General features: G+C 47.3%; 2 protein-coding genes across 3 annotated transcripts in view; both read left to right on the forward strand.

Annotated features, from left to right (window-relative positions):
- HSD17B10 (hydroxysteroid 17-beta dehydrogenase 10) overlaps nucleotides 1–21551 on the forward strand; it is a 239552-nt gene that overhangs the window by 130897 nt on the left and 87104 nt on the right. The gene's annotated exons all lie outside the window — the stretch shown is intronic.
- The window catches only part of PPP1R3F (protein phosphatase 1 regulatory subunit 3F), a 45455-nt gene continuing 32995 nt past the window's right edge, over nucleotides 9092–21551 (forward strand). Inside the window, exon 1 of the mRNA XM_053370976.1 lies at nucleotides 9092–10152. Within this exon, the coding sequence (XP_053226951.1) occupies nucleotides 9113–10152 (1040 nt within the window). The 5' untranslated portion in view covers nucleotides 9092–9112. The remainder of the gene's footprint in view (nucleotides 10153–21551) is intronic.

Here is a 21551-nt window from a genome sequence, read left to right on the forward strand (position 1 = left end):
TAGTTTCCTATCCCTCATCACCAACCACATTCACACACTGAGAACCAGACCATTTTCTGGAGTCGTATAATTCCAATTCACTCTTTGAAAGCTTTGCATTACAAGCAACCCCAACCAATTTTTTAAAAAATGAAAATCAGCCCTTGAAGGCTGCATTTTTCAACAAATGTAGCAGACAGAGAAAGGTGCTTAACTCTTTCTTGTCTGGCTGTTTTTCCCCTGATCAATACAGCTGTTCTCCCCTCACAATGGAGTTCCAAATGAGTTTGTAAAAGAGTATGGTAGTTATACATCTGGAGCGCTGCAGCAAGGGAAGCAGAGGGGATGTAAATGCTTTGAGCAATAAAAAATCCACAGTAGGACATGGTTAATTACCCTCTCCATTTATTGTATTCCTGTGGTCAAAACAGAAGCTTCCTAATGCTGATTTTCATTAAAACAAACAAACTAGGTAACTGTTGGAGTAAAGGTTGCCCCATATCTATTGCGGATTCTGGAAGACATGCAATCCCATACTAGTTTGCATGGGTGCCAGTTTAATAACCCATTTCACTTCTGCCTTAACAATGGACTCAATTATCCATTTTCTAAAGTGGTCACTCAGTTCATAAGTTTTCTTTCCACTAACATTTGTGAGCAAGCTGTTGACTTAACAGAACTGGAAACTAGATTCCTCCTGCTGCCCCCATCCCATGGATATGTGCTTGTCAATTCTGGATTGTCCTTCATGCATCTGATGTAGTAGACTGGTCCGCTAGAGGTTATGCCATAATTAATATTTTGTAAGGGTGTTTCCAGTCAGGGGTTTAATACTGTAAAAGGGTCACTGAGATATCACAAAATAGTTATTGGCAGCGGGTTTTCTTTAAAAGGAACTTATCAGATTTCCCTCAGAAAGCGTAAATCTAGATTAAAATGTGAAGAAATACAGGCTGGCATTTTGATAATGTCTTAAGCACATTCCAAAAATGTTGCATGCATGAGGAGCATCAGTCCCACCGTAAACACCCATCTGGAGCCAACAACCTAGTATTTAAGGTACCACAAATCTTTGTGTTGTTTTCACACAAACAACACTGCTAACGATTCTACATCTATGGCACCACCCTTGACTCCCTGACCTACATTTGAAATACTGTACAGGGCAATATTTTTCTAATCTGTGACTGAAGTTATGTGGTAAGGTACAAGGGAGACAATTAAAAAAAATACAGTATTCACTATTTCTCCCCTTTTTCTATTTGCAAGTAACTTTTTTTTTTACTGATCTAGGTCTGTGAGGACAGTGCAAACAGGGACAAATTATAAATGCAGATATTTGTCTACTAGGATTAAATATGTGCCTGGTATATAAGTCATAGAAATTTATTGTGGCAAACACAAACACTGCCTGCAATTACCTATGTGGCTTTCTCCAGGAGTTATTAAATTTACACAACAATGCACATCTGGATGTGTACAATGCATTAACAAACTGTGTGTGCATATGTGAGAGAGAGCACCATCAACCGCTGATCTGAAACACCTGGGGGCTTCACACTTATTCTACATGGCTACAGGTCCAGTATGTAAATACAGAGAACATGCTCAAGAGCACTGATTAATTGTTGCCTAGATGACTGGATGTAAAATTTTTTTAAAAAAACCTTAGCGTATATGATCATGTCTCAACAAAATGTGTGTGTGTGTGTGCTGCTTTTTAGGTCCAGTCCTAGGATGAGCAACCCTTGCAACATAATCACACCTGGGACAGCCAAGAAATAAGCAAATAATAGCTTCCCCACTACCACCATTCCTCAACACTGACTTAACGGTTGAGTGTGAAACACTCCAGTCTTTTCAACACCTCACCTTAGGGTATTTTGGTGGTCTCATCCTCTTGACACGTCCTGGAGGTGGTGTGCTTACTTGGGAGGTATTTGCAGACAGAAGCAGCATTCTGAGCTACCACACCTGAGCCCACCTCGTTTTATTGGTGTGGCCTCTTACGTCATTCTTCAAGTCCCTCCCTAGCTGTATGGTGCAGCCCCTCTAAGAAAAAGGTGGGGATCCTTTTTTGTGGGGGGAGTGAAAAGCTTTGATTCTTCAGCTTTTATTTTTTTATGGGTCAATTTCTCATATACTCTCTTGACACTGAAGACAAACAAATATCAACACCTGTGGTAAGCAGCCCTTGCTGTGACATACTTTCACCAGGGCTTGTTTTCTTTTTTTCTCCTACTAACAGTCCCGCCTGAGAAAGTGACATCGTCCTGCTATTTGCACTGCAAGAGAGTAGATTAGAAACTGGCGTGGCAGCTGGGTTGGCAGGCCCTGTTAATCTTCTCAGCATTTTAGTAAGGAAACTACAGTGGTACCTCGGGTTAAGTACTTAATTCGTTCCGGAGGTCCGTTCTTAACCTGAAACTGTTCTTAACCTGAAGCACCACTTTAGCTAATGGGGCCCCCTGCTGAGGTTCTGTCCTGAGCCCATTGCTGTCCAACATCTTTATAAATTACTTGGATTAAAGAATTGAGCGAATACACATCAAATTTTCAGGTTACACCAAACTGAGTGTCATGGACTGGCTGGATCCAGAGGAATAGTGGGAGGCACCAGCAGAGGAATCCCCAAGGGAAGAAGGCTCAGAGCCAGGGGATTAGTGGTGGGACAACAAGGAGTGGTCAGAGAGAGAAGAGGGAGAAGACTGGGAGGAGGTTCGGAAGCTGAAGAGCACTTAATGAGCAGGAAGAGGCTATGGCAGAGAGCAGTCCAGACTCAGAGGCAGGAGAGGAGGGGGACCAGGAGACAGAGATGAGGCAGGCTGCTGAAGAAGACAGGGTGTCCCCCCCTCCTGCTGCAACCAGCTCCCTTCCCCCCTGGTCTCCCAGAACCCATAGAGGTATGAAGGGGGTGGAGCAAATAGAGACAAGACATCAGAGCCTTAGGCTGCTGGGGAAGGAACTGCGACAGGAGCTTTGGTGACTGGTGGGGAGGCGGGGACCTTTCGTCCTCACAACTGCCTCACTGGGTCAAGACCTACTGGGAAGAGTTGCTGTGATCACTAGGTCTGCACTGTTTTGGGTTCTTTTAATAAAGTGTTTTAACTTCACTGACACCAGGTGTTTTATTGCTGCCCTTAACTTCAGCTCCTGACAGAGAGGTAGCTAATGCCACTGAAGACTTGGGATTCAAGATGATCTTAACAGATTGGAGAACTAGGCCAAAACTAATTTCAATAAGGACAAATGTAAGGTTCTGCACTTAGACAGGAAGAACCAACTGCACAAATGTAAGATCTGGCTTGAGAATGAGGGAGCTGGGTATGTTTTGCCTGGAAAAGAGGAAACCGAGAGAAGATATGATTGCCATCTTTCATTATTGAAAGGACTCTCACATGGAGGATGGAGCAAGCTTGTTTTCTCCTGCTCTGAAGGGTAGGATTTGAACTAATGGATTCAAGTTACAAGAAAGGAGATTCCGACTAAACATCAGGAAGAACTTTATGACAGTAAGAGCTGTTTGACATTGGAAGAGACTCCAACAAGAGCTGGTGGATGGTCACCTGTCATCGACACTTTAGTTGAGATTTCTGCATTGCAGGGGGTTGGACAAGATGATCCTTAAGGTCCTTACCATGATTCCATGATGACATAACTGTTAACTGTAATGTAAACTGTGTTATCTATTATCTAAAATAATTTCAACCTATGGATTCCACATAACTGACATAGAACAGAATCCCTGCTTCATCCATAAGCATGCACTGAAAGGGTAGGGATGGGGAAGAATTGAAGGACTCTATAATCACCCTGATTGTGAGTACAACAGAATGTCTAAAAGGTGTTAAGACTTTGGCAACCCCAGCACCAATCCTATGCACAGTTTTCTGGGAGCAAATTTCACTGAAGTCAGTGGAACCTATTCCCAAGTAAACACGCATTGCATCAGGGTGTGATCCACACAGAGTGCTTTTGAATGTGTTCCATCCAGGGCTTTTTTTCTGATGGTACTCAAGGGAGTGTAGTACCAGCACCTTTCCCTCCCCCAGTAAGTGTGGCACTTACTGCAACAGCTTCATGGTGAGTACTGGTTCTATCAATCTGGGAGGAAGGATATACAGTGGTACCTCGGGTTAAGTACTTACCGTAATTCGTTCTGGAGGTCCGTTCTTAACCTGAAACTGTTATTAACCTGAAGCACCACTTTAGCTAATGGGGCCCCCTGCTGCTGCCGCGCCACCACCACGCGATTTCTGTTCTCATCCTGAAGCAAAGTTCTTAACCCAAGGTACTATTTCTGGGTTAGCGGAGTCTGTAACCTGAAGCGTATGTAACCTGAAGCGTATGTAACCCGAGGTACCACTGTAGAGTGGAACCTCGGTTTTCGAACGTAATCTGATCAGGAAGTCTGTTCAATTTCCAAAATGTACACAAACTGAAAATCAAAGTGTTGTTGGCAAAGTGAATGGTGAGAATGGAAAAATGTGCCACGGAAGCTGTTTGACTTCCAAAGTGCGTTTGAAAATGGAAGCATTCACTTCTGGGTTTTCGGTATTTGGCTTCCAAAATGTTCAGCAGCCAAGACATTTGAAAACCAAGGTTCCACTGTACAGTGTTTAGGGAATGTTCTCATCTTGCGCTTTTGATTAATAAACTTAGAATCATAGAATCATAGAGTTGGAAGAGACCACAAGGGCCATCGAGTCCAACCCCCTGCCAAGCAGGAAACACCATCAGAGTACTCCTGACATATGGTTGTCAAGCCTCTGCTTAAAGACCTCCAAAGAAGGAGACTCCACCACACTCCTTGGCAGCAAATTCCACTGTCGAACAGCTCTTACTGTCAGGAAGTTCTTCCTAATGTTTAGGTGGAATCTTCTTTCTTGTAGTTTGGAACCATTGCTCCGTGTCCGCTTCTCTGGAGCAGCAGAAAACAACCTTCCTCCCTCCTCTATGTGACATCCTTTTATATATTTGAACATGGCTATCATATCACCCCTTAACCTCCTCTTCTCCAGGCTAAACATGCCCAGCTCCCTTAGCTGTTCCTCATAAGGCATCGTTTCCAGGCCTTTGACCATTTTGGTTGCCCTCCTCTGGACACGTTCCAGTTTGTCAGTGTCCTTCTTGAACTGTGGTGCCCAGAACTGGACACAGTACTCCAGGTGAGGTCTGACCAGAGCAGAATACAGTGGCACTATTACTTCCCTTCATCTAGATGCTATACTCCTATTGATGCAGCCCAGAATTGCATTGGCTTTTTTAGCTGCCGCGTCACACTGTTGGCTCATGTCAAGTTTGTGGTCAACCAAGACTCCTAGATCCTTTTGACATGTACTGCTCTCAAGCCAGGTGTCACCTATCTTGTATTTGTGCCTCTCATTTTTTTTTCCCAAGTGCAATACTTTACATTTCTCCCTGTTAAAATTCATCTTGTTTGTTTTGGCCCCGTTCTCTAATCTGTCAAGGTCGTTTTGAAGTGTGATCCTGTCCTCTGGGGTGTTAGCCACCCCTCCCAGTTTGGTGTCATCTGCAAATTTGATCAGGATGCCCTTGAGCCCATCATCCAAGTCGTTGATAAAGATGTTGAATAAGACCGGGCCCAAGACAGAACCCTGTGGCACCCCACTGGTCACTCTTCTCCAGGATGAAGAGGAACCATTGATGAGCACCCTTTGGGTTCGGTCAGTCAGCCAGTTACAAATCCACTGAGTGGTAGCATAGTCAAGACCGCATTTTACCAGCTTCTTTACAAGAATATCATGGGGCACCTTGTCAAATGCCTTGCTGAAATCAAGGTAGGGTACATCCACTGCGTTCCCTTCATCTACCAGGCTTGTAATTCTGTCAAAAAATGAGATCAGGTTTGTCTGACATTACTTATTTTTGACATGACTTATTTTAGTCTCATGGGACAGAGCATTCCACCAGGTCGGAGCCATCACTGAAAAGGCCCTGGCCCTGGTGGAGGATAGTCCGACTTCCTTAGGGCCTGGGACCTCTAAACTATGGTTATTCATGGACCTCTGTGGGGCATACCAGGAGAGGCGGCCCCATAAATATGAGGGCCCTAAGCCGCAAAGGGCTTTAAAGGTCAAGACCAGCACCTTGAACCTGACCCTATACTCCACCGGGAGCCAGTGCAACTGGCAAAGCACTGGGTGAATATGCTCCCATGGCAGAGACCCCGTGAGGAGCCTCACTGCAGCATTCTGCACCCTCTGGACAGTTTCAGGGGCAGCCCTGCATAGAGCGAATTACTGTAGTCAAGCCTGGAGGTGACCGTCGCATGGATCACTGTGGCCAGATCGGGGCGGGAAAAGTAAGGGACCAACTACTTGATGTGGTGAAGACCAAACTGCAGGAGGCAGTGGAAGACAGGAGTGCCTGGTGTACTCTGGTCCAGGGGGTCACGAAGAGTCGGACTAAACAACAACAAATGGTCTATTTCCAAGGTGTCCTTCATTAATCCTTTTAGCTCTCTGGACACATTTCCTTCTGAATCTCCATATTCTCTCCTTTGAACACAAAGACATTTTCTATCAACAGAATGGCCCCCATTATTCCATAAGATATTGGGCCTCAATCAGCATCTTGCTTTCTTTGCCTTATATTGCTGCCCATTTCCCAGGATACTCTGACCTTTGCTTCTGCAGCTTAGCAATGTTTCCTGCTCTCTTAAAAGATCCTTATCCATTCTCCCTTGCTGCTACATATTTTATGCCTAGAACTCCCTTCTTGAGTGCATACACCTCTCATATTTCAATTCTTGTGATACTTGTATTTAGAATCAACTCTCCTCCAATAAAACTAAGCCTACGTGGGAGCATGTGATGTCATTTGTTCACATTCATCCCTGGTTAAATTTATTTATTCCCCACAATCTTTCTTTCTTTCTGTTGTTGCCCCATCCACACTGGTTTACTATGTGTTTGCAGCCATTTGTACTCCCATTTAATTTGTATAGTCCACAAGACATTAACCACCCCCAGGCTCCAAACTGCTCCATTCAGGATCACAGGTTATTGTTTTGGTGATTTGGATGGGTGGATCAATTGCTACTAGTCCTCTTTCCATGCCCTCTACTTCCCCAATTCTTTAATTTATATTCTGTCTGTGCTTGTAACTATTTTAAATACACTCCTAAGTAAAGCTATCAACATCCAGTAGCTCCCAAATATCTCTAGGTACAGTATGTGTATGTCCTAGTATTTTGGGGTCTTGCTTCACCATTGAAGATGAAGCTGGAAGCCACAACCCTAAAATGTTCCACCTCTGTTATTCCAAGGATTTTGCTCTCCCCACCCCAGTAATTTTTGTAAGTATTACATACTTTTAGGACGTACTACTCCCAGAAGATAGATCCATCCCAGAATAGTGTTGAAAATATGGGCTGCAAGATACTTCTACACACAAACTTTTGAATTGGTCTCTAGTTAGTTATTGCTAGGAGAAAGATTTCCAAAGATTTCATATGCTAATCCCTATAAATTAAATATTTTGGCTACTGGGTTTTTACTTCCTCTTCAATAACAAAGATAATAAAACTGAATTGAAATTAAGTTACTTTTCTCCATCTTAATCCAAATAAACGGCCCTAAATAGCCGCGGCCCAGTATACCCGAAGGAGCGTCTCCACCCCCATTGTTCAGCCCGCACACTGAGGTCCAGCTCTGAGGGCCTTCTGGCAGTTCCCTCCCTGCGAGAAGTGAGTTTACAGGGAACCAGGCAGAGGGCCTTCTTGGTAGCGGCTCCCACCCTTGGAACACCCTCCCATCAGATGTCAAGGAAATGAGCAACTATCTGACTTTTAGAAGACATGTGAAGGCAGCCCTGTTTAGGGAAGTTTTTTAATGTTTGGTGTTTTATCATGTTTTTAATATTCTGTTGGGAGCTGCCCGGAGTGGCTGGGGAAGCCTAGCCAGATGGGAGGGGTATAAATAAATTGCTGCTGCTGCTGCTGCTGCTGCTGCTGTTGTTGTTGTTATTATTATTATTATTATTATTATTAATAACTACAAATGCATTTTCAACTGTTCATCTTGAAAATACGTTTGTTGCATAGTACTTAATTCCCATCAGCAAGGTTGCTGTCATTTTAGAAATGTGTGCCGAATCCTAGAATGTACCTGCCACACGAACAGTTGGGATGGAAGACTTCAGGTCAGCCTTACTGGAGAACTGGATCTGGCACCTTTGCTACCATGTACAGATTTTCGAAATTCTGAAAATTCAGTATTTTGGCTGCGCTGCATAGTGCGACAATAGAAATATATGCATGTATGGAGGGCATATTGAGTTTAAAAATGTGATAATTCGTGGGCACTGGGTTCTATTCAACGAACCCCCTTTCCTCCCCCTCCAATTCTGCTTCGGAGGGTTGGGGCGCCCCCGGAGAGGAGAGGGGGACACGTTCGCTTACGGGGGGCTAAGTTCTTGCGCTGACGAAAGTGCTTGCCGGGTGCCACCCTGGATGCAGCTGAGCCTCGGTTTCGGAGCTTAATGTTTGAGGACATTTTCGGGTCGGGCCAGCTGCCAGGCACCATCTCCGTCTCCGCGGCTTACGTGCCGGGGCTGAAGAGGCCCGGGAAACCCGCGCCCTGCCCCGCCGGCCCCTTGCTCGCCATCCCCGCTTCTTTCCGCGGCCACTTGCTCGCCAGCCGCGTCAAGGCGCGCGTGGCGGAGCGAAGGGACAGCGGCGCCCAGGACCCGCTCACGGCCGGCCGGCCGGCGGGCAAGGGTGACCCGCGGGCGGACGCCGCGCCCCTGCCGCGCGCGCTGGGGCTTCCCTTCCTCGGGGCCGGCGGGCGCCAGGCTGGGCAGCGGCCGCCCAGGAGGAAGGCGCCCGTTCTCCGCGCTTCGGCGCGCCTGCCCTCCGCTCGCCGCGCCGCCGGCCTCCTCTCTTCAGGCGCCCCGAGATCGCTCGGCGAGAGGAACCTCCGCGTCCGCGGCCTCCGCCTCGTCGCTTCTGAGGGAGGGAAGGAGAGCAAGGCCTGCCTCGCCGTTCCATTGGCGCCGGCGCCGCTCTGCCCGGCCGCCCCGCCCCCGCCTCCGTCCCGCCGCCGCCGCCGCCGCCTGGGCGAGAGCAGCCGCTGGTGTCTGCGCCGCCGGCCTCCCTCCGCCGCTCGCCATGGCCCGCGCGGGGGCCGCCTCCTCCCCCGCCCCGCCGCCCCCGCTGCCCGCCTTGCCCCTGGCTCGGGAGGCGGCGGCGGCGGCGGAGGAGGAGGAGGAGGAGGAGGAGGAAGACCCCCCGTCCCGGACCCTGCTGCCCCGCTCCTCCCCGGTGCCCAGGCCCCAGCACCCCGCCGCCGCCGGCGCCGCCGGCGGGGGAAGCAGCTCCTCCTGGGGCGACGAGGACGAGGAGCAGCCCGAGCAGCGCCAGCCCCCTCGCCTGCCAGGGCCTCTCTGCCCGCCGCCCCCGGGCCCGGCTGGCCCGCCCTCCCCGCATGGCCAAGGGCAGCAGCCCCCGCAGCATGTCCCCGCCACCGCTGCCATGGAGGAGCCCTCCCAGAATGCTGCAGGCCGGCACGTGCTGTTCGCCGATGCCCTGGGCCTGCCCTTGGCCCGCTGGCGGCGCTATCAGCCCTGGCCCCCACCATCTCCTGAATCCCCCCCTGAGGTGGTGCCCCCCTTGGCCTCTTCCCAGCCACCCTCCCCTCCTACCCCCTACTTTCTGCCATCGTTTGTGTTGCAACCGGCGGGGCAAGGTGAGGAGGAGAAGCTTGGGCGCCTGCGCCAGGCCAAGGTGGAGCTGGAAGAGTTGCTGCCCCCAGAGCCAGGGGAGCCCCAGGTGTTGCGTGGCACCGTGCGGGTGCTCAACGTTTCTTACCACAAGGCTGTGCACGTGCGGGCCAGCCGAGACCGCTGGCAGAGTCACCGGGACTACCCTGCCCTCTATATTCCAGGGGGTTCACCAGACGGGGGCCTGACGGACCGCTTTGCTTTCCGCCTGGAATTTGGCGATGAGGAAGAGGAAGAGGAAGGAGGGCCCCGGCTTGACTTTGTGGTGCGGTACCAGACCGAGGAGGGTGTCTACTGGGCCAACAATGACGGCAGGAACTACAGTGTGGTACTGAAGGGGGCTGCACCTTCCCAGGGTGTGCCCAAGAGGTCTGGCAAAGAGTGCGAATCACGAAGACTCAAGAGCTGTATGAGGCCAATCAAAATCAGGTAATGCCCCTCAGTGTTCTATGTGCCCATTTCCAAAAGCTGTTGGCACCTGTACCCAATCCATGGCCTGGGGCTTTCTGCTCTCACATCCCTCATGAATCCACTAGATACTACTCTGCTCAAAAGAGGGGGTTGGAACCAAAGTTTCTTGCTTCCTTAGCCCTGTGAGAAATCGCTCAGCCCCTTTCAGGATAGAACGTCTTGCCCAGCAGTATTGTTTCCCAGTTTGCTTGGACCCTATGTGCAGTAACCTCTAATATTTGCGAATTGGAGATGCTCTTTTAGGTCACAAATTTCCTTTTGAAGAGAGGGACTAGCTACAGTTTGTTGTTGTTGTTGTTGTGTTTTTTTTTTGCTAAAAGGAAACATAAAATATATGGTGTATTAATTTAAGCACTAAGTAGGCTTGTCTCAAAGGCTCTCCTCCTATCTCTGAACTGCTTTTAATGGGTCCCTTTTTCCTCTTTGTCTCTCACTTGTACCAATGTTTCTTTAGTGAAATAAGGGCATCCCTAGGGGAGGTGCAAATAGTTGTCAGAGAAGGTGTCAGCTTGGTTTTGGCTCCTCCCAGATAATGCCTTAGGGTATTTTCACACATGGCCCTAAAACACCATTGAGTTCATATTTTAATGTTAATGTGTGGAATGTAGAAGAGAACCATTTTAAGGCAAACATGTATACTAGTTACTGTTGGTTTTGCATACTGATTACAGAAAAGCAAAGTCTTTTCAAGGCAGTTCAGCACTTAGATGTGGCAGGCATGATCACTGCACACACTGGTGTTTGTCACTTGTAGATAACATACAGATGTTTAAAGTCATCTGTACAGATGTTTAATCTGTACACATTAATTTGTCAATCTTGGTTGGTCCATGTTTTTTAGGCCTTGTTCTTGCTTTGATGTTAAATCTATGTGTGACTTATACCACTTCAGACTGAAGATGGAGGCTCATATGAACCATCACCACCCAACTGTTCTTCCCTGTACACATGTCATTGTTTGCTGATAACCCAAAATCTGCTACCTAAGGTGATCAGCCATTTGGTAGGCTGAAGCCAATTGCTTCACATAACAGATTTTGTGGTATCATTAAGGGATAGTGACTTTTGAGTTATTGCTTGGATTTTACTGTAGGAAATGATGGTGTGTGCATGCACAGGTGTCGCCCCACTTACATGGGGGTTACATTCCGGGTCCCCCCCCAATAAGTGAAATCATGTAAAGTGGGAAGCAGCCTCTAAATGCCGATTTCCTCCTCTCCAGCTCTCTCTCCCATTCTCTCCAATCCAGACCAAAATATTTAGGGGCTGGAGGATGCATGAGAAAGTGGCTGTTGCTGTTGCGCTACCCCTCACGTCAGCTGTTAGGTGAGGAGGCTGAGCAGCGTAAACAAAGCCCTGCTGCTGCTGCTTCAGTCCCTTTGGGGCTTCATCCGCCCTCTCTGACATCCTCTTTGGGCTCTGGGAAGAGTCTCCTTGCAAGCCACAAGGACTTTCCAGCTCTCTCCTACCATTTTCCGGTGTGATTCTATTTATTTATTTATTTATTTATTTATTTTATTTATTTATTTAATTTATTTATTTCCTGGCACCATGTGTATACACAGTTGCGCATGAGTAGAATGTGTGTAAGTGGGGAGATGCCTGTAACTTCAAGTTTAGCCTTTAGTGGCTTGTGTGAAAACCAACTTACCTGAAGAACCCAGAGCCAGCACTACCCCACTTTGTTAAGTACTGTAACAAAGTAGACTGTGACAGAAATTGTGATCACCACCACTGCTAAGTATACAAACAGAATGATAAACAGTTCTGTGTTCCCCCTCCATTTCCTTCCTTTGTTGACTTAGTTTTCATGAAGAACCCAGAGAACTTCAGGTTTTTGTTTGTGGTAGACAGGCAAAAACTACTGAGGCATTTCAGGGCTACTGTCCATTTAATTACACGTTTCCTGTACAGTGGTACCTCGGAAGACGAAATTAATTCGTTCTGCGAGTTTTTTCGTCTTGCGAATTTTTCGTCTTGCGAAGCACGGATTCCCATAGGAATGCATTGAAAATCAATTAATGCGTTCCTGTGGTCAAAAAAAAGTCCAAACAAAGCCAAATTTGGTACAAAAAGAGTTTATTAAGTGCTCTTTAAAGTCACACATACTGTAAAGAGCATTTCAAAAATTGAAGGAACAATAATTTAAGTTTCTAAACATGACAGAAAAGCATTTAAAAATCACCAAAGTGTACAGTACTGTACATACATTTTCTAAGACTCTGGGGGACAACTCGAAGAAGGTTCCTCTCCCACTCTTTGCTTCTTGCTGAAGAACCTGTCCATGGTCTGCTGCTTCATCCGCCTTTTCAGCACCTCCCTGAAAGACGACATGACCCTCGTATCAAAAGTGTTCGCAAGGTCACGTGTCAGGTCCTTGTCAGGGTGGTGCCGCTGTGCAAAAGCCTGCACATCTTTCCACTTCTGGCAAATGTCCCTCAGTTCTTTGGAGGACAGCCGCTGTGGAACGTAGACCTCCGTCGTCACAACCTCCAGGAATTCCGCTGCAAAGTCTTCAGCCGCAGGAACATCAGAACTGGCAGCCTCTCCATGCCTGACCACGCTGTGGATTCCAGATCTCGTCTTGAACCGGTCAAACCAGCCTCTGGTTGCCTTGAAGACTTCTGGCTCGCCTGAGGTTCCTGGCTGTTGCCGGACGAGGTCTGCGTGCAAGGCCTTGGCCTTCTAGACAATGACGGCCTCAGTCACTGTGTCCCCTGCACGCTGCTTCTCTTCTAACCAGATGAGCAGCAACTTCTCCACCTCCTCCAGAACAGCTGGGCGGTTCTTCACGATCCTGGTGACTCCCTTGGCTACATCAGTCGCAAGGATCTTCTCCCTCATCTTCAGGATGGTCCCGATGGTCGATGGATTCCTCCCGTACTCCCTGGCGAGGTCTGTCACACGCATTCCACCGTCGTGCTTCCGGATGATCTCCTTCTTCATTTCCAGCATAACCTTCTCCTTCTTCCTCTCGCCGGCCTCTGCAGCAGCAGTCTTCTTGGGCCCCATGGCAGCACAGCTCCTACCTTCGCAACCCCCCCCCCAAAAAAATAAAAAATCACTGCTTCACATCCAAAAAATTCAAAAGCACCAAACCTCCAAGAAAACACACAAGCTTCCAGATTCTTGCAAACCCCTTCTCAACTATTCCCCCAGCCACCCACCACACAGTAATCCAAACCCAGAAATCTTTTTTTTTTAACAACAGCAGAGTGCCCCAATGGTCACAAAAAATCAGAAAAATGCAGGAAAAAAACACAAGCTTCCAGATTCTTGCAAACCCCTCCCCAACACCAAGTCCTTGAATTCCAAACACCCCAACCCAAAATCCACCCCCCCCAAAAGTTTTAAAAGTTTAACTTACCAAATGGCTGCAAAAGAAGTTTTGGAAAAGCTTCAAAAATCACCAAAGTCTTCAAAAACCTCAAAAAAGGCTACCACACCGCGTGCTATGAGTTGCTCCTCAAAGTCAAGTTGCAACTGCACCTCTTCAAGCAATGCACCCTGGGTATTAACTGTTTTAAGAAAAAGGAAACAAACTTGCAAGATGTTTTCGTCTTGTGAAGCAAGCCCATAGGGAAATTCGTCTTGCGAAGCAACTCAAAAAACGAAAAACTCTTTCGTCTTGCGAGTTTTTCGTCTTGCGAGGCATTCGTCTTGCGAGGTACCACTGTATTTCATTACTTCCCGTTGATCAACAGAAAGCAATAAAGCAGGACTTGCAAATGGGATACTTTATTAACATTAGACAGAACCTTTGCTGACTGGGACAGATTTGTGAGCAAATGTGGTGCAAGAATACTGTCCATGGGAAAGGCCATTGCAGGATATTAAAACACTGCATTAAATGTGATGTGTAGCCTTTGTCTTAATTCCGTTTTTAAGCTAATAATCAAAATTTTAATTGGACCAAAGGGCTCCAATCTGGAAGCAACCCCTCACACACTCTGATTCTCAAAAAAATAAAAATAAAAAAATAAAACCTTCCTACTACTATGTAACATTGATTTGGTCTGTGGTGTTTCAGAAGGCACTTCCACTTTGCCAAAGCCTTCAGACGCAGGATAGAGTAGCAAGCTGGAAGAAGATAGTGCTCTTGTACCTTTAATAGTTGTACAGAAGAGGAGATTTCAGCAGATGTTCCTTGAATGACAAGCTATACCCGCTGAAATCACAGGAGTGTGAAAGTGTAGAATTCCTATCCTATTTTTTTCATTTGGCTCTGCTATAACAGGAGGAGGAAGAAGATGGCTGGTTAAGCAGACAGGGAAACCACAAGGGGTGGGGGAAGCAACAACTCTAGAGTTGAAGTGACAGCCAGCCTGTTCCCTCAGTTGTGGGCCTGGAGAGGGAGCAAAACGCTCCCACTACAGGGGCCAAAAACAGTTCCCTTGACTTGAAGCAAGGTTTCTCTGTGAGTAACTATCTGCTCATGACTAAGGGTCTGCTCACAAGCAAGTCAAGGTAGCAGGGACTGGGTGTGACTGGCTGGGGAGAAGAACATGGGAGTAGCCAGATTTCTTTGCAGGCTTTTGTTAGGGTGGGACAGAACCTCAGTTAGTTAAGTATTTTTATTGATTTTTATTGATTGGGGGGCAGCTTCCCCCCCTGGCTATGCCCATGGAGAAGAAGGGGAGACCGAGGAAGAAATTCTGCAACTAGAGAGAGGTGGAACCCCTTTCCTGCTGGCTCGAGAGGCTTCAACCATCTCCTTGCTCCCTGGCATTGTCCTATTAGCACTTTGGGAACAGTACAGAAATGCAGAGGCTTCTTGGAAATCTTCAGGGTTATTGTGATGTGTGAGGTCTAACCATTCTGATCTGTTGTCTGTTCCCCAGATAATGACAAGGGACTTGCCTATTTTTTTTTTGTCCTAGTTATATCTGGGAAAGCACAAGCAGTTGTTTTTCTTGCCTTGGGATAGGTTCAAAATGTGTTCCCTTGAGCTATGTCTTCTAAAAAGTGATGGTAATACCATGGTACCTCGGGTTACATACGCTTCAGGTTACAGATTCTGCTAACCCAGAAATAGTACCTCGGGTTAAGAACTTTGCTTCAGGATGAGAACAGAAATCATGCGGCGGTGGCAGCTGGAGGCCCCATTAGCTAAAGTGGTGCTTCAGGTTAAGAACAGTTTCAGGTTAAGAATGGACCTCCGGAACGAATTAAGTTCTTAACCCGAGGTACCGCTGTAATTAAATAATACTTATTTCTAAAAGTATGGAGAAGGATGAACATGTGGTATCCATCTTGAGCCTTAGGATAGAAGAAGTGATTATTTGTCCAATGTCAGGGAACTGCCATCGGAGAAGCAGGAGGTGAAGGGGCTCACAGAGGCTGAGAGAGACTATACAGATACTCCCTTTAAGTAACCCCCTGCAGGTGACCACGATCGATGGGAGGGAGCTGTTGGGAGGAGAAGTTAGTCTACAGACCGTCCCAATGGTTATGAGGGTGGCCAGGCACACCGAAAGGATAGCGTTCAATGTGGCCACCCTGGGAGGGGCTCCCGTTATTTTGGGAATGAGCTGGCTAGCGTTGCATGATCCGCTAGTGGGCTGGCATCAGAGAGTGGTCTCCTTTGGGTCAGCACATTGCCTGGAACACTGCAAAGAGGGAAAGGTGCTGGAAGGGGCAAAAGCCTTTCTAGCAGGGACGGAAGTAATGGACAAAGGGAAGGTGCCCAAACAATACGCTGACCTGAGCAAGGTCTTCAGCGAAAGGGAAGCAGATAAACTACCCCCGCATAGAGCCTTTGACTGCCAAATCAACCTGGTCCCTGGAGCCCAGCTCCCCGTGGGCAAGCTGTACGCCATGTCAGACAGGGAAATGCAGGAGTTAAGGGAGTTTATTGATAAAAACCTGAAGAGGGGCTTCATCAGAGAGTCCAGAGCGGTGGGGGGCAGCCCAGTGTTTTTTGTGGACAAAAAACACACGGATAAACCCAGACTTGTAGTGGACTTTAGAGCCTTGAATGCAGTGTCAGAACCAGTGGCTTTCCCCATGCCCAGAATTGATGACATTTTGACCAGGGTGAGGAAGGGAAAGATATTCACTAAACTGGACCTGAGAGGGGCATACAACCTGATACGAATTAGGAAAGGGGATGAATGGAAAACCACCATGTTCACCCCTTTGGGGGCTTTTGAATATTTAGTTATGCCCTTCGGATTACAATCAGGCTCCGCATGTTTTCAATCGTTCATGAACCACGTCCTGGGACCTCTGCTCTACAAGAATTGCGTGGCCTTCCTCGATGACGTGTTGATATATTCAGAGAATGAGGAGCAGCATGTAAAGGATGTCAGGGAAGTGCTGGGCCAACTGCAAGCAAACCAGCTGTGGGTGAAATTGGAGAAGTGTCAGTTTCACACCAAGGAGGTGGAATTCCTGGGGTACCGCTTATCAGACAAGGGATTAGCCATGGATCCAGGCAAGGTCCAGGCGGTGCTGGAATGGAAGACACCGAAAACGAAAAAGGATGTGCAAAGGTTCTTAGGGTTTGGGAACTTTTACCGTAAGTTCATCAAGAACTTTGCCCACTTAACGGCTCCCATCACGGACTGTCTCAGCAGCAAGAAGAAATTCGTTTGGACGGCGGAGGCGGAGCAAGCATTTGAGGAATTGAAAAGGGCATTCGCTTCGGAAGAACAGCTCCTGCATGTGGATTTACAAAAACCAATGAGAGTGGAAACTGATGCCTCAGACCGGGCGGTGGGGGCGGTGCTGCTTCAGCCGGGGAAGAATAAGTCGGAGTGGAGACCGTGTGCCTTCTTTTCGCGTAAGCTGAACAAATCCAAGAGGAACTACACCGTATATGACCGAGAACTACTCGCCATTCACGAAGCGTTCCGGAGATGGAGACATTTACTAATTGGCGCACAGCATAAGGTGCAAGTGTGCAAGGACCACAAGAATTTGGAGTATTGGAGAACGGCACGAGTGCTCAACCAACGACAAGTGAGGTGGGCCCAGGAGTTCTCCAAATTCCATTTTGAAATTTGCTATGTGCCAGGTCCAGAAAACATCAGAGCGGACGCTCTCTCACACAAACCTGAATATTTGGAGGGGGAGGGAGCGCCTGAAGAGAGACATATCATCCCAGAGGACCGCTGGGTGTGTGGGGCGGCCTGGGTGGGGCAAAGGGAACTGGTAGAGGGAACGGTAAATGATGAATACGCCCAGAATAAGCTCAGAGGTTTAAGGAGAGAGGGAGAAGACCCCGGAGGTTTTGAAGAAAGAAACGGGGCATTGTATTACAAAGGGGCACTATATATACCCGAAGGGGAATTGAGGGGGAGAGTACTCAAACAGCTGCACGACAACCCCACAGCAGGGCATTTTGGGCAACACAAAACCATGTGGTTGGTGACCAGGGAATTTTGGTGGCCCAAGGTGAGGGAGGATGTACGGGAGTATGTAAGAGGGTGTGACCAATGCCAGAGAGCCAAAGGAGAAAGGCGGGCGCCGGCGGGGTTATTAGAACCGTTACCCACACCAGAACGACCGTGGGAGGCGGTATCGATAGATTTTATGACTGATCTGCCTAAATCCCAGGGGAAAACCGCCATACTGGTCGTAGTAGACCTGTTAACTAAGATGGGTCACTTTGTAGCTTGTTCACATGCAGTCACAGCGGAAGAGACAGCGAAATTGTTTGTAGAACATATTTTTAGGCTGCATGGCGCCCCCTTGAGGGTGGTCTCCGACAGAGGGAAACAGTTCACGTCCAGGTTCTGGAGGAAACTTATGAGCTTACTGCACGTAGAGGTCAATTTTTCGACTGCCAGGCACCCTGAGACCAATGGGCAGGCGGAGAGAGCAAACGGTATCCTCCAACAATACCTGAGGTGTTATGTCAATGACAGAGAGAATGATTGGGTCGAAAAGTTGGCGCTAGCGGAATTTGCCTACAATAATGCGGAGAATGTGTCCACCGGGATGAGCCCCTTTTTGGCTAATTATGGGTGCCACCCCAGGGCGTTTCCAGGGGGAGGAGGGGAGAGATGGAGTGTCCCGGCCGCCGAACATTTTGTAGAAGAAATGAAAGCAATCCATCGGCAACTCCAACTCAACTTAGAAAGGGCCAAAGAAGAATATAAGAGGCAGGCAGACAAAAGCAGAAGGGAAGGTGAAACCATCAGGGTGGGGAGTCAGGTCTGGCTGTCAACCCAAGGGTTGCCGTTCAAGGGGGGTTGCAAGAAATTGAGACCCAAAAGATTGGGACCATTTGAGGTCATTCAACAGGTCAACCCAGTGGCTTTCAGACTCCGGTTACCGAACCACATGAAACTGCACCCAGTATTCCACAGGTCATTACTGTCACCATATAGGGGGGAAGGTGAAGGGGTCTCCACACGGGGGCCAGTCTTAGAAGAAAGGGAAAGCAGCAACCATGTGGCGGAGATCATCGACTCCAGGTGGAAGGGTAATCAGGTGGAGTATTTGGTCGCGTGGGAAGGGGAACCGGAGTCGGAAAACACCTGGGTGACGGCAGAGGAGGTCAGTGACGAGATCTTGATCGAAACGTTCCACCAAAGGTTCCCCAGGAAACCTCAGCCAGTAGCGAGGTTCCGGAGGGAGTACTTTGGCACCACCGACGATGAGGAGGAACTGGAAGGATTCAGGGAATCGGAGTTGGAAGAAGGAACAGACTCCGATGATGAGGAGTACTTAGAAACCGGAAACAGCAACCGGTGGAGGGAAGTGTTCAAAACTTCAGAAGATGAGGGAGGTTCTTTCAGGGGTTTTGCTCCCTCGCCTCCCGCAGAGGAGGGGAGGGGAGGGGGTGAAGGGGGCCCTGGAGGGGAGGTGGATGTCAGGGAACTGCCATCGGAGAAGCAGGAGGTGAAGGGGCTCACAGAGGCTGAGAGAGACTATTCAGCTGAGGAGGGAACCAGCAGGGGGAGAGGAGGAGGAGTTCCAAGGGAAAGTGAGTCGGAGGGAGGGCTCAGAGACATTTCCAGCGAAAATAGTGGGGAGGTTTCAGGACCTCCCATAGGGACACCTACTCCTCGCCGGAAACTGTCACGCCGAGAGTCCAGAAGACGCGTTTCCGTTAAGGAACTTTTATGCTGGAAGAAGTTCCGTAAACGCCCACTGTCCGATTCTACGAGCGACTGATGGAGCCATGCTTAAGGAGCTCCGTCACAGACAGAGGTTTGTGGACTTAGCCAAACTCTGAGGGACTAGGACTTTACGCACAAGCAGCTCATCATCCCATCACATCCAAGGACAGTGGTATCTAGAAATACAGGATTTTGGTGACCACATAAAGCATGGGAGCTAGAAGAAGAAGAAGAAGAAGAAGAAGAAGAAGAAGACGAAGAAGACGAAGAAGAAGAAGAAGAAGAAGAAGAAGAAGAAGAAGAAGAAGAAGAAGAAGATGGATTAATTTTTGCATTTTATTCAGTGCTAGCATTATATGTGACATTTCACAAAGCATAAGGGTCCCTGCACTGAGGAGTTTTCAATCTGAAATTCAGTATAGGGGAAACAACAATGGGAGGGAAGCATGGGGTCAACAAATAACATGCCATTGTTTCAGTTGTACATGCTTTGACTTACAGAAAGGTAGCCGTGTTGGTCTGCCATAGTCAAAACAAAACAAAAATTTCCTTCCAGTAGCACCTTAAAGACCAACTAAGTTCTTTGACTTAGTTACAGAACTAAGGAATTGTGCCAAATGCTTCATGGAAAAGATAGATTTTGAGAATGAATTTAGGAGACATAAAAGGTGTTCTGGGATGCAGGTCCAAGCATATGGGACAGGAAGGGAGAGTTTTGTTGTTGCAAGAATTTGTAGCAAGCACTTTGACTACTTTAAAAGCACTATGTGAAAGACTAACTTCTATTATTAAACATTTTAAAGCATTGGCAACTTGATTGATGTTTTGCATATCCCATTGGTATTTATGTAGTTGGCTTGGAGGGAAAGAGTGTTGAGATTATTGGGAGTAGGATGGATGAGGGGCAAGGGTTCATAATGTTTTCTTTTTATTATTACAAAAGTATTTTTCTTCTAATAAAGTAAAAAACAAAATTATAAATATTTTTATCAAAATATTTAAAATGAAGAAGTAAAGACAAAATGCTTGAAACTTGTTTTATTTGCAGCCTCGGATGGAAGCGTGTAATCTTTGTGGTCTCTTGACTCTACTGATGATAGTATATAAAGTGAGCAGATGGTATCAGTGGAAATCCCCACCACCCTTCACCTGCAGGATTGTATTATATTTGTAACTTGCTTTCTCAGGTGATATTTCTTAACTAGGGTGGAAACAATCATAGAACGATGCTCTGTTCTGTGTCTCATGTTGTAGACTGAATCTGGGTGAAGACAGATAACATTTTAACAATGATCACAGCAACCTCTTTGCTAGTGGGGTGTAACTTACCTTAAGTGCACATATACCATTAAGTTGAATGCTGGATTATTCTCCCTTCCCCTCATCTTCAGACAGCTATCTACTTTTCATGTTTTTATGTTCATCTTTCACATGGACTCTCCTTTCTTGGAGGTTTTTAAGCAGTGGTTAGAGGGGCATCAGCCATGGATGCTTTAGCTAAGATTCCTGCATTGCAGAGGATTGGACTAGATGACCCTTGGGGTCCCTTCTAACTCTACAATTCTATGATTCTATTCCTCTCCCCACCTCCCAAATAATCTAACAACGTTTCAGATTTGCTCTGTAGATGGAGGAGAGGTTTATTGGTGAGGTCATGGACACTTGTTAATAATTTTCCCCCGTTGCAAACTAAAGTATAATGAAAACTTGCAGAACCATTTTTAAGTTTGTCTCAGGATGGAAAAATATACTTGTGTTTTGAGGCTTCTGTTTTTGAACGCGCCTCAGAAGTCGAACGGCTTCCGCTGTGTGTTTTTCAATTTTCTCAATTGAATTTGCAGACAGCCTTTTGCACCTTGGTTTTTGAATGTTTTGGAACTCGAATGGTCTTCCACAACAGATTATGTTCGAGAACCGAGGTACCGCTGTGCCAGTTATCTTTGAAGGGGACAAACCAATGATAAATGCTCCTGTGCATGCCTCATTGAAATGAGCAGGGACTGCTTTTGATCAGCTCCCATTCATTTCAGTGGGGCTTGGATCGAAAAAGCTTCTGTTGGATTATATTTTAAAATTTCAAGCCAAGGGCAGGGACAAAACAATAGCAGCGCAGAAAGGCAGGCAGAGAGAGAAATGCACGCACATCCATGAATTCTGCCAAACTCTGTAAGCATCTGAATCTCTTCCACATCCTCCCATTTTGTTGATAAGATAAGGATCAGTTTATCAGTCCCCACTTGCTTTGTTGGGTGTTCTGGGCCTTTTCTTGGAATTACTGTATGTTCA

Source organism: Podarcis raffonei, chromosome 17 (genome assembly GCF_027172205.1).
Source record: "Podarcis raffonei isolate rPodRaf1 chromosome 17, rPodRaf1.pri, whole genome shotgun sequence".
Lineage (NCBI taxonomy): Eukaryota > Metazoa > Chordata > Lepidosauria > Squamata > Lacertidae > Podarcis > Podarcis raffonei.